Source organism: Diabrotica virgifera, chromosome 2 (genome assembly GCF_917563875.1).
Source record: "Diabrotica virgifera virgifera chromosome 2, PGI_DIABVI_V3a".
NCBI classification, from domain to species: domain Eukaryota; kingdom Metazoa; phylum Arthropoda; class Insecta; order Coleoptera; family Chrysomelidae; genus Diabrotica; species Diabrotica virgifera.
This window is the reverse complement of record NC_065444.1, coordinates 28,111,786-28,126,028: the sequence shown is the minus strand read 5'-3', so window position 1 is coordinate 28,126,028 and position 14,243 is coordinate 28,111,786. Positions and strand designations below refer to the sequence as shown.

General features: G+C 33.6%; 1 protein-coding gene across 1 annotated transcript in view; it reads left to right on the top strand.

The window, feature by feature from the left end:
- Positions 1 to 14,243, top strand: part of LOC126880008 (neprilysin-4-like) — an 81,827-nt gene that overhangs the window by 15,872 nt on the left and 51,712 nt on the right. The window contains exons 3-5 of the mRNA XM_050643519.1: positions 4,962 to 5,251; positions 8,581 to 8,841; positions 13,193 to 13,306. Coding sequence (XP_050499476.1) covers positions 4,962 to 5,251; positions 8,581 to 8,841; positions 13,193 to 13,306 — 665 coding nt within the window. The remainder of the gene's footprint in view (positions 1 to 4,961; positions 5,252 to 8,580; positions 8,842 to 13,192; positions 13,307 to 14,243) is intronic.

Sequence of the window (14,243 nt, the reverse complement as noted above, 5' to 3'; positions counted from 1 at the left end):
AGTTTTTGATTTATTCGCTATCGAAAGTGATAGTTTGTATAGAAAAAAAGAATGTATGTGTACTTTGTACGCACGAAGATATTCTTCTATTATATAATAGGTAATTTAAACGAAGTAAATATACTTAAAAGGTTATTTGTACTTATTTTATTTAAAAATCAAACTAACTTTCTTATCTACCACTTTCAAAAAAGAAGAATATCTTCAAAAATTATATAATAATATACTTACAATCATAAAATCTATAAAAAAAATAATAACTTGCTTGGGGCTTGAACCCACTTCACGTCTACCGCGCCGTACGAAACTTGACGCCATTTCAAACTGCACCAAACTCTCGTATACGTCATGTGAGAATATACACAAACTAAACGTTTACACCATAAATTTATATGAATTTAATAAAATTATTAGTTTGATTTTTGTCGAAATAAAATACAACAAAATATAGAGTAAGAAAACGATATATGAGATGAAGATTTGTAGAAAGTTTGTTCGTAATCAGATTATGTAAATTAAAGCATTGCCTACTAATAGGTAACTACACTATTTTGTTTACATTTTCCAAAGAGATAGGTATTGAAACTATTAGGTATTTCCAACTGAAACATTTAGAATTACGTACCTGCGGCTTTTCAAAACTATTTAAAAAGTCACTATAATTATAAATTTGATTTTATTTCTGTCCAAACATCAATAAAAACTAATATTATACAATATTTTTGTTTACCGATAACCTCCATATTGAACAATTATTGACAGATCATTTCAAAATTTCAACACCCAATCAGAGCCCGTATAACAACTAATACCATACTGTCGGTGGGCGCATGCGCGCGGATCAATCAAATTTTACCCTCAATCGATTCGCCGCTAAAGAAGAATATCTTCAAAAATCAATGTTTTTCGATATACTCATTTACGATTCACTCAATTTTTGCCGTAGAAAACATTTTTTCAAACCAAGTTCTTGGGAATTAAATAACCTACAATTTTATATTGAAACATTTTTTCGTATCTCTGATGCTAATCTTTCTGTTCTAAAGAAAATGGCATTTTTTACCAAACTACAGAAATTCGTTATTCGCTTTTAACTCCAGTTCTTTAAAAACTAATCATTCTAAGCCAGTCAAACTTCTAGAATCTATTAATAATACACAAATAAATAATAATGAATAAGGTCAATGACTAAAAACACCGCTAACTTACATTATTATGCTTCCTATTGGATTTCTCCTTTTTTTTTTCAAAAAAATATATTGATTTTTTAACCGTAACTTTTTTATTTTTTATCTTAGAAAGTTTGGTAAAAAATAATGTTGTAGGTTTTTATAAGCCTATTAATATTAAATATTTTTAAAATCCTCAGTGACAAAAAGAGGTGACTGTGAAAGGGTTGGTAAAGGTGGTTTAGAATGTTATTACAAGTTTTAATTGTCAATAGCTCACTCAATTTCTGCCGTATAAAACATTTTTGCAAACCAGGTTTTTGAGAATTAAATAAGCTACAATATTATATTTAAACATTTTTTCGCATCTCTGATGCTAATCTTGCTATTCTGAAGAAAAAGCTATTTTTTTCCAAACTACAAAAATTCGTTATTCGCTTTTAACTCCATTTTTTTAAAAACTAATCACTCTAAGCCGGTCAAACTTCTAGAACCTATTAATAATACATAAATAAAAAAAGACCAAGTAAGGTCAATGACTAATTTTAATTAGGGTGGTGATTAGGGGGCTGCTTGCGATCACTTTTTCGCTGAAAAAAATAGGGACTGACATTTTTTTCATTGTAAGTCACTTGATTTTTGAGCTAGACTTTTTTTATTTCTGGAGATAGATAGTTTAAAGTACTTTAAATTAGTTTGAACAAATTGTCCTCGAAAAATGCATAGTTTTCCCGTATTTTGACTTTGAAACTACATACAATATTTAGCATTTGGCGAAGAAGAGCCAACATGATAAAGTATAGCTCGATTACTATTGGTCTTAAAGGAAATTAAAAAAAACGGGTTTGTTTATTTTTTTAAAAGGTACATTTTTGTTAATAAAAGTTGTTTTGATGAAACGAAAACTTTTGGAGTTATTAGCAGAAAACCTAAAATCATTGATTTTTTCGATATAAAACTAACACTTTCGATAGCGAATAAATCGAAAACTATTAATTTTATCAAAAAAATGTATAGAACGTTTTTTCCTTAGAATGAACGTTTTTACCAACTTTTGCGGCTAAAATAGAATGAAAAATTTCCACCCCCGACATGGGGTGGCAACCACCCCCATGGTAAAAGCGCCTTTCGGCATGATGTAAATTTTGATCCTTGGACTATCCACTACTTATTCTCAAATTTTTAAGCAAATCGATCCATTCTGTAAAAATTGCGAGTTTTTGTCCTATTTTAAGCTTATTCATTACTTGGACTATTTCTTTTTTGTTTCTGTGAGGATACATATTACATTTTTGTATTATGTCGTTTCAGTTCTTGAAAGACCTCCGTTTGCTTGGTCCTTAAACCTTGAATATTCTATGTGAACAGTTCCATCGTCCTTTTTCGTAGTCTTCGTCTTTTATTTCCATATGATTTCCAAGGCTCTTGGTCGAACTAGTTCAAGAATCAACTTCCACTCCTTTCTATCATTCGCCTTGGTTTTCCAATTTCCTACTGTTAACACTTGCAAGTCGTCGTCCACCTGATCCTTAATCGTGCTCTGTGCTTGCGTCTTTTCCTCAAATATGAGTAACATTCTGTAATTTGAGTTTCACACAAGATTCCATTTAATATTGACTAGTCCTCTGGATTCTTCTTCTTGATGTCCCTATCCATGACGAATGTTGGCGATCATCATGGCAATCTTTACTTTATCTGCAGCAACGCGGAAAAGCTGCACAGATGTTGTGTTGAACCTGGTTCTGAGGCTTTTTAATCAGGATGTTCTTCATCTTCCTGGACCTCGCTTTCCAAATATTTTTCCTTGCAGGATGGCTTGTAGCAGGACATATCTGGATTCATTTCGCATATTGTGTCCAAAGTATTCGAACTTTCGAGATTTGATGGTGGTCAGTACTACTCGGTTCTTCCCCATTCTTCTAAGGACCTCCTCATTTGTGACCCGATCAGTACATGGGATTTTAAGAATTCTCCGATATAGCCACATCTCAAATGCTTCCAATTTTTGACACATATCCTCGTTCAAGATCCATGATTCAGCACAGAGAAGACGTAACATCTCAGCATTCTTACTTTTATACCAAGAGAAAGGTTGTGGCTTTTGAAAAACGCCCCCATACGGTTGAAGATTGATCTTGCTTTTCCGATGCGCGCTCTTATTTCTGCGTTGTTGGTCCATTCTTCATTTATTATGGTGCCGAGGTAGGTGTAGTGCCTCACTCTTTCTACAGGGGTTTGGTTGATATAGAGTTGACCTTCTGTTATCTTTTTCTTGCTGATGATCATAAGCTTTGTTTTCTTTACGTTTATATTGAGTCCATATTGTTGACTGTAATACGTTATTTTGTCCATTAGGACTTGTAGGTCTTCTAGGTTGTCCGCAAATACTATGGTGTCATCTGCATACCTGATATTATTTAGCCGGTACCCGTTTAGTAGAATACCTTTTTTAGTTTCGTGCAAAGCTTCGATAAATATTATTTCAGAGTAAAGATTGAAAATTATGGTAGGAAAATGCAGCCTTGCCTCACTCCACGCATGATTTTGACATATCAATGAGTTCACCGTCAACTGTTTGCAGTCTGATTCCAGTAAAAGTTTCTAATTATTTTCAGATCTTGGTTGTTAATTCCTGCTTGTTTTAGTATTTGCATCATCTTGGTGTGTTGCACTCGATCAAACGCCTTCTCGTAATTAACCAAACATGCGTATATGTCGCAATTTACGTCTCTGCATCTCTGGAATAAGACTTGTATTGAAAACAAAGCCTCTCTCGTACCAACAGCATTTATGAACCCGAACTGATTGGGCGAAATTTGACTTTCACATAGCTTGTAAATTCTCGTATGGATTACCTTTAGGGACAATTTTAGGAGATGACTCATCAGGCTTATCGTACGGTATTCTTCGTACTTTTGGCTCCTGGTTTTTTTGGAAGTGCAATAAACTCAGACTTCAGCCCTTCTGTTGGTATTTGTCCAGAGTTGTATGTGTTGTTGAATATCTTTGTGATTATTGCTATTATGTAATTCGTTGTCCATCAGTTTGAGTAGTTCTGCTTGTATATTATCGGGACCTGCTGCTTTGCCATCCTTTAACTGTGTTATGGCAGAATAAACTTCCTGCTGTAATATTCTTGGTCCATCATTTGCCTCTTCTTCTAGCTCAAAGGTGTTATCTCTTTGGTATTCAAATAGTTTTTCTAGATATTCTTTCCACGTTCTAATTTTATTCTGTTTATCTAAGATGATGTTTCCGTCAGAATCAGTTAGATTTCCTCTCTGTCTCCGTCTTAGTCCACCTGTGAGTTCTTTAACTTTCAATCTTCTGGATATTTCTTGATATTTCATAAAATTTTTGGGATTATGTGAGGCGTTTGTCTTCAAAACACCTCATATTATTAGATATCAGTCATTAACATGACTTTTGAGTATATATGCTAAGGATTTCCACAGTTCACTGTATTCCTTCTCTCAACCGTTCTCTCCAGTTCTCTTCTGTTTCTCCAGTCCCTTTCCTGTAAATGTTTTCTTTATTCTAAAAAAAGGTTATTCAGGGTCTGCCTTTGTTTCTTAAGTCATAGGCCTCTTAATATATACAAAAGCCAGATAAACAGATCTATTTTTGACTATTCTTTTTTCTATTAGTTCCCTATAGTCAAGAAATAATTAAGCTGCAATTAATATTTTGGAACGAATAATCATTTTGATTGTGAATATTATTTTTTCTAATATATTTTTTTTTAATTTTTATATACATATTTTTTCTTGACAAATTATACATATGCTTTAGTAATCCTCTCAGAGAATGAACGTGACGAGGATCCAGTAGCTTTGAGAAAAGCAAAAGCTGCTTACAGCGCATGTATAGATGAAGACTATCTAGCGAAAAGGAAAAATCCTGAAACAATAATTGTAGTCAACGAACAAGGGTTTCCGTTAACGCAGCTACCATGTCAACAACAAGCCACAAACTACAGTTTTCTAGATATTGCTGATGCTGTAAGCAAGTATGGTATCCCGATGCTGTTTAACGTGATAACTACATCAAATCCAGGAAACGCTTCCAGTAATATACTCTTTGTAAGTAAATTTTATATCTTCTATGTTCTTTTTTAGCAGCAGACTTTTTAGACCAGGGCATTTGGCACTAAAAACAACGTGTTCAGGATGATGTTATCGTTAGGCAGAAAGTCTAATATAGAAAAATGGGTGGAACTCCATGATTGCATTTTAAAGTGCATAAACATGTTAAAATAGAATTAAATAAAAAGGTATACCATTTTTATTCAGTTGCAATCCGAAGGCAAAACTGTCTTATTTTTCACTCAGAACAGAGAGCGTAAACCAGCACTCTACATCGACGATTTTCGACTCTAATTGGAGTCAATATCAGAGAGAAACAGGTTTTCTGCTCTATGCCCCAAGTGACGAAACTCCGAGAGCATATCCCCGCATTGCAACTGACGTTTATGGAGTAGGTTTCTAGCGACATCTGGCAACTGAAAGTCAAAGTCAAAGTTTTCATCCTAATAGAAATATTAAAAATATTGAAAAATATTAAAAATATTCCTAAAAGATATTTAATTGAAAACTTATTAAACCATTTTCCTGGTAACACCTCCATGGCTTCTAAAAATTGCAAACCAGGTGGATGCTGAAGCGAAGAAGACAAGAGGGAATTCAAAAACTTACAATTCATGACCCCGTCTGTTGAGCTGGTAAATTCCAACGGAAAATGGACCTAGTTTACTCAAAGGAGCAAAACTAATATAAAATGAAATAAAAATGTATACCATTTTTATTCAGTTGCAATGCGAAAACAAAACTGTCTTATTTTTCACTCAAAACAGAGAGCGCAAACCAGCACTCTAAATCGGCGATTTTCGACTCTAATTGGAGTCATCATCAGAGAGGCGTAGGCTTGCTGCTCTCTGCCCCAAGCGACGAAACTCCGAGAGCTTATCCCCGCATTGTAACTGTCGTTTATGGAGTAGCTGTCTAGCGACATCTGGCAACTGAAAGTCAAAGTTTTCAACCTAATAGGAATATTAAAAATATTTAATAATATTAAAAATATTCTTAAAATATATTTAATTGAAAACTTATTGGCATAAAACACCTACATGGCTTCTAAAAATTGCAAGTCAGGTGGATTCTGAAGCGAAGAAGACAAGAGGCCATTCAAAAACTTATAATTCACGACCCCCTCTGTTCAGCTCGTAAATTCCAATGGAAAATGGAGTAGAGTACAGATTCAGACCTATCCAAATAAGTCAAAACAAAAGTGTCGGTACGCTCTCAAAATTAGAATTGGAAATAAACACGTTGCGCGATATGATATTCAAACTTCAAACTGTTTGACGAAGTTTGGGAATAGGGAATAGGGACTCCGTGAGTGAATCTGCCCCTTTGCTAGGCCTAGATTTTTTCTATGATGGTTGACTTCTTGATGGTTTAGAGCGTTTTCATACTGCTGTTTCCTTTTTCTTTCCCAAACGTTTCTTTTTTACCCGTCTAATCTCTAGTAGGCTTCATTTGTAATGACTATATCTCGATATACGTCAGTCTAGTATTCTTCTTCTTCTTCTTCGTCTAGCCATTCACGTCCACATCTGAACATAAGCCTCTTCAAGTCTTCCTTTCCATTGTTTTTTGTTGTACGCTACTTGTAGCCAATTTTTCCCGGCAGTTCGTTTCAGATCATCTGTCCATCTCATAGGAGGTCTGCCTCAGGGTCTTTTGTGTTCGTATGGTCTCCAGGTTAGAATTGTTCTGTGCCATTTGTTAAGATCGCTCCTAGCTAAATGTCCAGCGTATTCCCATTTCAATTTTAGTGATTTTTGTAAAACATCGGTGACTTTGGTTTTCTGTCTTATCCATGTGTTTGTTTTCCTGTCCTTAAGTGATATGCCAAGCATTGCTCTTTCCATCGCGTGTTTAGTGACTCTGAGTATGGTCATATTCTTTTTTGTGATTGTGCATGTTTGTGCCCCATATGTTAATATCGGAATAATACATGCATCAAAAACTTTTAGATCTAAGATGTAGTTGAATTTGCTGATTTCTGAGTATATTATAGTTCAGTTTGCCGAATGCTGCCCATGCTAACTTTCTTCTTCTTTTTATTTCTTCCGTTTGAATTTCCCTATTTTGTATTATTTTTTGTCCTAAGTATATACGAGTATATTCTTCAACTTTTTCTATAACTTTGTTGTTTATTATTGTCATCGTTTCTTCGGAGTGCATGACTTTTGTTTTGTTTAAATTCATTTTTTGCAGTTCTTGTAGGTCAGTAGCTATCAGGATTATGTCATCCGCAAATCATATTGCATCGCAAATCATAGCGGCCATTGATGTTTATTCCCTTATATTTCCAACTTAGATTTTTAAAAACGTCCTCCAAAACTAAGGTGAACAGTTTGGGTAATAGAGTGTCTCCCTGTTGGACTCCCCTGTTTAATGGTACAGGGTTCGTGTATTCATTTTCATTTAGGTGGTATGTAGCTGTAGCTTGGTTCATAGTTTCTTTTATTAAGTTAATATATCTGCTGTCTATTCTACAATTTTGCATTAAGGTTTTTACGGCCGTGTGTTCTATATTGTCGAAAGCTTTTTCGTAGTCTACAAATGCTATAAAAACTGGAAACTTGTATTCGTTACATTTTTCTATTAATATTTTTGTAGTTAACAGGTGATCGGAAGTTGAATAGCCTTTTCTAAATTCTGCCTGTTCATATGGTTGGTATTCATCTAATTTTCTTGTTAGTCGGGTAGTTATGACTGGTGAGTATTTTAAATAGGTGTGACAATAGACTGATGGGCCTATAGTTTTTCAACTATCGATTATCACCTTTCTTGTGTAATAAGATTACTTTAGAGTTGTTCCAGCTCTTAGGGACTTTGCCCTGGTGTAAACAACTGTCTATAAGCTTAGTTACAATTGCAATGAGTTCTTTACCTCCTTCTAATATCATATCTGTGGTAATCCTATCTTCTCCTGAAGCTTTATTTCTCTTCACGTTTTCCAATGCTGAGTTACCTCTGAAATTGTTACTTTTGGCATTATTTCCGATCCAACATTTTTTATTAATTTCCGTGCTGGTCTCATTTCATCGTCTTGTTTATGTGTTCTGTAGAGTTCCATGTAAAATTCTTCTATTCGTTTCAGTATGTTTTCTCTAGTTGTGATTTCATTTTCGTCTTTTCCCATTAATGATATTATCTGACGTCGTCCTAGTGTCGGTCTGAGGCATTTCATACTCTTATTTTTTTCAATAGTTATTGTTATTAATTTTTCTTCTTCTTTTCTTTTTTGTTTTCTGATTCCCTTTCTAATCTGCCTATTAAGTTGTAGGCGATCTAGTATATACTATATATAATTTTAATCTAAAACAAAACTTTGTTTTTAGATATCTAAGGTAGATAGTTTGACCGCTGCACAAATTCGACACAACCATGGTACGTCATACGAAAATATAATTGAAGAAGGTTTTGTAACAACAGATGGATCTGATAGAAAAAGTTCACAGAGTTTAAAACCATTTGACATTTTCCTGAGGCAAATGTCTTTAAAATTGAGGAATGCCACTGAAAGTTTTCTAACTGATACCGAGGTTTTTACTAACTTGGACGATGTCGTCCAGTTTACAAGAGCTGTGTTTAGCGTCGCTGTAAGTATTAAAATCTATTAAGGGTGAACGAATCTATTTACCAAAATTCACAAGGAAAAATTTTCCTGTGGTTGGCTGTATACCATGTAATACAAAAAACAGTAAAATTCTGTATAAGAGGTATATTTAAAAACCCTCAAAGGAGCCACATCAAAATCACATAATTAGTTTTCTACTATTTTACCAGTCATCATCAGTGCTTACCTAAAATGAATATAACCTGATAAAATAATACAAAGATATTGAAATTTTGACTACGGTTAAAAAAATATCAGTTACACTCACGTGCAAAAGAAGTCCGTCAAGGAAACATTGGTTTAAAAAGCTACATTAAATATGGATGTTTAAAATATTTAGGACCTCTGAACGACGACAAGACAGAAATGACAGTTCCACAGGAAGTTAAAAATTAACCTGTCTTATTTAAGACTAAGGTGTACAGCATTTTAGAATTAGAAATGATGTACAGCACACTCCATTGTGAAAATTATCATTTAAAATTCATTAAGCTAGTTGTTATAAATAAAAATGTATTTACGTATACTGTAAGTGCAGTTAGGCAAACCACATTACACAAAAGTTTCGTATTTGATAACTAAATTTAGTAAACCTAAGATTAAAAAAACAATTTTGTTGATTTGAAGTTATCGAATTTATTTAACTTATTGGTAGCTGTTGGAATTTGTGTGGGTAAGTGTGTAAGAGATCACAATGGGGGCGACTGAGGTGTAAAAATGTCTTAAATAATCTGGGGATGTATCATTAAGAAAGCACAAGCTCAAACTTAGGCGACTAATTCCTAAAGACCTCGAAGGCTGCCCGGATCCCTAAGGGTCCAAAAACCAAAACCGTAATAGGATGATGACAGTAGGGGCTGGGGATATGAGATGTCTGTGAGGGAATTAGTGGGAAAGGAACATGAACGAGACCCAGAAAGAAACTTAGACTATTGAATTTGGTTTTACTAAAGATGAGTGTTATATTTTGGTAATGACAGATTGAATAGGTACGGTGAGCATATCCATATGTAGAAATATGATAGTGGGTTGTATGTAGATGAAAATTTATATAATGTGGATGTCTGTGGATGATGATATTAGTAATTTATATGTAGTTATGAATAGACAAGAGTGGTTAGCTGGCTGAAGATGACAAAAGGATTATTGTGGTTAGTACCAGATAAATTATAAGTGTGAATGTGAACTAAGCAGTAGAAGGGGGGTGAAAAGTGATATTGAAAATGTGTTAAGAAAAAAGTTGTCGATGGAGTGGTTGGAAGTCCCGATTGAACGAAACATGGCGGTTGACACAATTCGGACTTTTCTGTTTTTCTTTTGTTATTTCTAGGTCCTCGTACAAGTCTAATTTTAAGAAGCCTTTCTGTGGGATGTTGTGAAGTAGAGCGACATCATCTGGGATATTCAACGTATGATTTTTTTGTGAGATGTTGAGAAAAGGTAGAGGTGTTCTCTCTTTTGGTGTGTTCAAGAGAGCGAGAAGCAAGTGATCTACAAGTTCTTCCTATGATGTAAGTAGCATCACAGTCAGAACATTGTAGTCTATAAACACCACTACGATTCATGTAATTGATGCTATCTTTGGAATTGGATAGATAATGTCCTAAGTTGTTGGATACTTTAAATCAAATTCGGATGTTGTCTACTGATCTTTTGATAATGTTCGAAATATCCCCAGATAGCCTATCATCATCCACAGAGATCCATATTATATAAATTTTCATCTACATACAACCCACTATCATATTTCTACATATGGATATGCTCACCGTACCTATTCAATCTGTCATTACCAAAATATAACACTCATCTTTAGTAAAACCAAATTCAATAGTCTAAGTTTCTTTCTGGGTCTCGTTCATGTTCCTTTCTCACTAATTCCCTCACAGACATCTCATACCCCCAGCCCTACTGTCATCATCCTATTACGGTTTTGGTTTTTGGACCCTTAGGGATCCGGGCAGCCTTCGAGGTCTTTAGGAATTAGTCGCCTAAATTTGAGCTTGTGCTTTCTTAATGATACACTTCCCAGATTATTTAAGACATTTTTACACCTCAGCCACACCCATTATGATCTCTTACACACTTACCCACACAAATTCCAACAGCTACCAATAAGTTAAATAAATTCGATAACTTTAAATCAACAAAATTGTTTTTTTAATCTTAGATCTCTTGATAATAAGATTTGTTTACTAAATTTAGTTATCGAATACGAAACTTTTGTGTAATGTGGTTTGCCTAACTGCACTTACAGTGTACGTGAATACATTTTTATTTATAACAACTAACTTAATGAATTTTAAATGAAAATTTTCACAATGGAGTGTATTGTTACATCATTTCTAATTCTAACATGCTGTACACCTTAGTCTTAAATATGACAGGTTAATTTTTAACTTCCTGTGGAACTGTAATTTCTGTCTTGTCATAGTTCAGAGGTCCTATCCATCTCATTGTCACTTGCCGTCATTCTTTCAACATGTAAACAAGTCAAATCCGCAGCTCAGATGTTACCTAGGGCAGATTAGCTAAATATTTTAAACATCCATATTTAATGTAGCTTTTTAAACCAATGTTTCCTTGACGGACTTCTTTTACTGGGCTTTGACCCACATATTTTTGTTAAATACTATCTTGGTGGTTAGCATGTACATTGCACGTGAGAATAACTGATAATTTTTTTAACCGTAGTAAAAATTTCAATATCTTATATCTTTGTATTATTTTATCAGGTTATATTCATTTTAGGTAAGCACTGATGATGACTGGTAAACCAGTCGAAAACTAGTTATGTGATTTTGATGTGGCCCTTTTGAGGGTTTTTAAATATACCTTTTATACAGGATTTTACTGTTTTTTAAAATCTATTTACCTTTTTACTCAGTAACCAGTACCACACAGTACTGTCACAGGTGGGAACAATAAGATCACATATTATAAATAGGTACTATAATAACAATAAGTAACCATGTATAAAAATAACTACATTCTTATAAAGGCAAAGGCGTAATGAACAAATAGTTATCCCTCTTGCTTTGAAATTCCCAGCCGATATTGAGCAAGTATAGATACATTAAACAAACTATAGGTTTGTTAAAAACACGACGAAGAACCGTCATGTAACGATCTCCTTACTAGATAATTAACGTTTCGTGGGTTCCATGGGAACGAAATAATACGTTTCATGGTACTGCGCAGGACGGTGATCGTTACATGGACGGTTTCTAGTTGTTTTGGAACAAACCTTATATAAAGATTCGAACCGACGACACGTTGAAGCGCTTGTTGAAGTGCGCTAAGCGCTTCACCAGTTTACCAATTTAAACGTCGGCAAAGAGAGATAGAAAATATAATAATAGTGCAAAGGAAAGAGAACACAGCTGGCAGGCACCCCAAAGTACTGTAAAATTAATAAATATTTACTTTTATGATAAAATCAGTAGGACTATCATGTCCCCAAGTATATCAAGGTACACCGCCAGTGTGGGCGGTAGTAATTTTATCAAGATAGTTAATTCATCCATTTATAAAAATCTTAACACAATGTAGTTAGACCACTACATAGTAAAATTACCACGGCACGGATCGTATCAGCGCTCTAACTCCATCGAAAGAGGCACGCTTTAATACGTGTATGTTAAAATTCCTTTGAACCATGTTATTTTACCGACAATTCACGGAAAAATTCGCAACGCTCCTCAAGACAATAAAAATAGGACACAGATGCCATAAATTAGGGTTCGATATTAGCTTAAGGATCATAAACAACAAATTTTGAGAGAAATTTGGCTATTCCACATTACATAAAATAAAATTATATTTTTAAATATTAGGAAAATATGTGTATGATATAAATATGATTATTTCATTCATAGGAGATTCTGACCAAGAGAAAGCTACAGAAATCTGAATTAAATCGATAATTTTTGATAATCTCCCGTCGTTAAGTATATTACGTCAGATGCCCTTCGTTGTTACGAAAAAATACATTCAGTGACATTAACGACAATTAATGTTTTAAAAATTATAAAAGTGATGACTTTCAATCGTCAAATATTTATAAAAACTGTGTGTTTAATGGTACTTACATAAATAAATTACAATAAAATTTTGGATTTGAACAGTTTTATTCATGAAATAACCGCAACAAATTGCACTCGACCTCTGAAATTAATATAGAATTTTTGCTCTCGTGACACTTTGACATAATTTCACTCGCCTTCGGCTCGTGAAATTAAAACTGTCAAAGTGTCACTCGGGAAAAATTCAATAATTTCAGAGCTCTTGTGCAATTACTACTGATAATTTAACATGTTTATAAAACCTTTCAGAACGTGGATTATAGTAACGCTGCAATATTGCCTATATTGGGAGATGACGTATATACAGTAACTCTTGAGGATATAAATACTTGGACTGAAAAACAATTTAATGATACTGTTAAAGTAAGTTGATTTTTTATATTTATACATACTAAACAATGTTGTTCTGAAGCTATTTTCTTGTGGCATTTTTGCAATTAAATAGTTTTGATGGGAAATAAGCCACAATTTTACTAAAAAAATTATTTTATTAACGTTTCGACGCCCAAATCGGGTGTCGTTGTCTAAATACAAAAAATATTAATGAATTAAACAAAAATGTTGTTGCTTAGTAAAAAAATTCTTCTAATAATTTATTTAATCTGACTCATTTATATCGGCAATTCAGACATATATTATACATTTTAAAGTAGAAGATTTTAAAATGATATTGCCAATATTTATGAGTTGCGTTCCTGGGACGACTTTATTGAAAGATAGTTCATTCGATTACATGAAATCAACCCAACTCAAGAATATCCGTGACAAAAAAATCATAACATGTGATCTGTCTTTAAAAAGACAACCACATGTAATGGTGGCAGTAAAATTCTCGCACTAGAGATTCCATAGTAAATCACAGGGAAAACCAGGAAAAACCTCGTGATACTATCCCGACATCGTAAGTTTTAGGTCTTACTTTAGTTTACTCTCAAAACTAATACCCTATTCTGACCTTAATATGTAGGTACGTATGTTATTTTAAATTATAAATAATATTAATAATACTAAAATATAAAATACATATGTACTAACTCGATATGTTATTGACTTACTAATCCTGGTATTTTCTTTCTATTGACTTCCTCTTTTAGTGTGGTAACCACATCCTACTGCATTCTACCGAGCAATTTGTGAAACAATTGGTTTCATTTAGCATAATTAAAGCCGCTTCTTTTATTTTTATCTTTTTACTATCTGCACAGAATAACTAACTATACAGAAGCGAATCTGACTGTCGTTTCAATTGATTTTGTTGGGACCGAAATATTTGACCTTGTGCACCAGTTACATAATACAA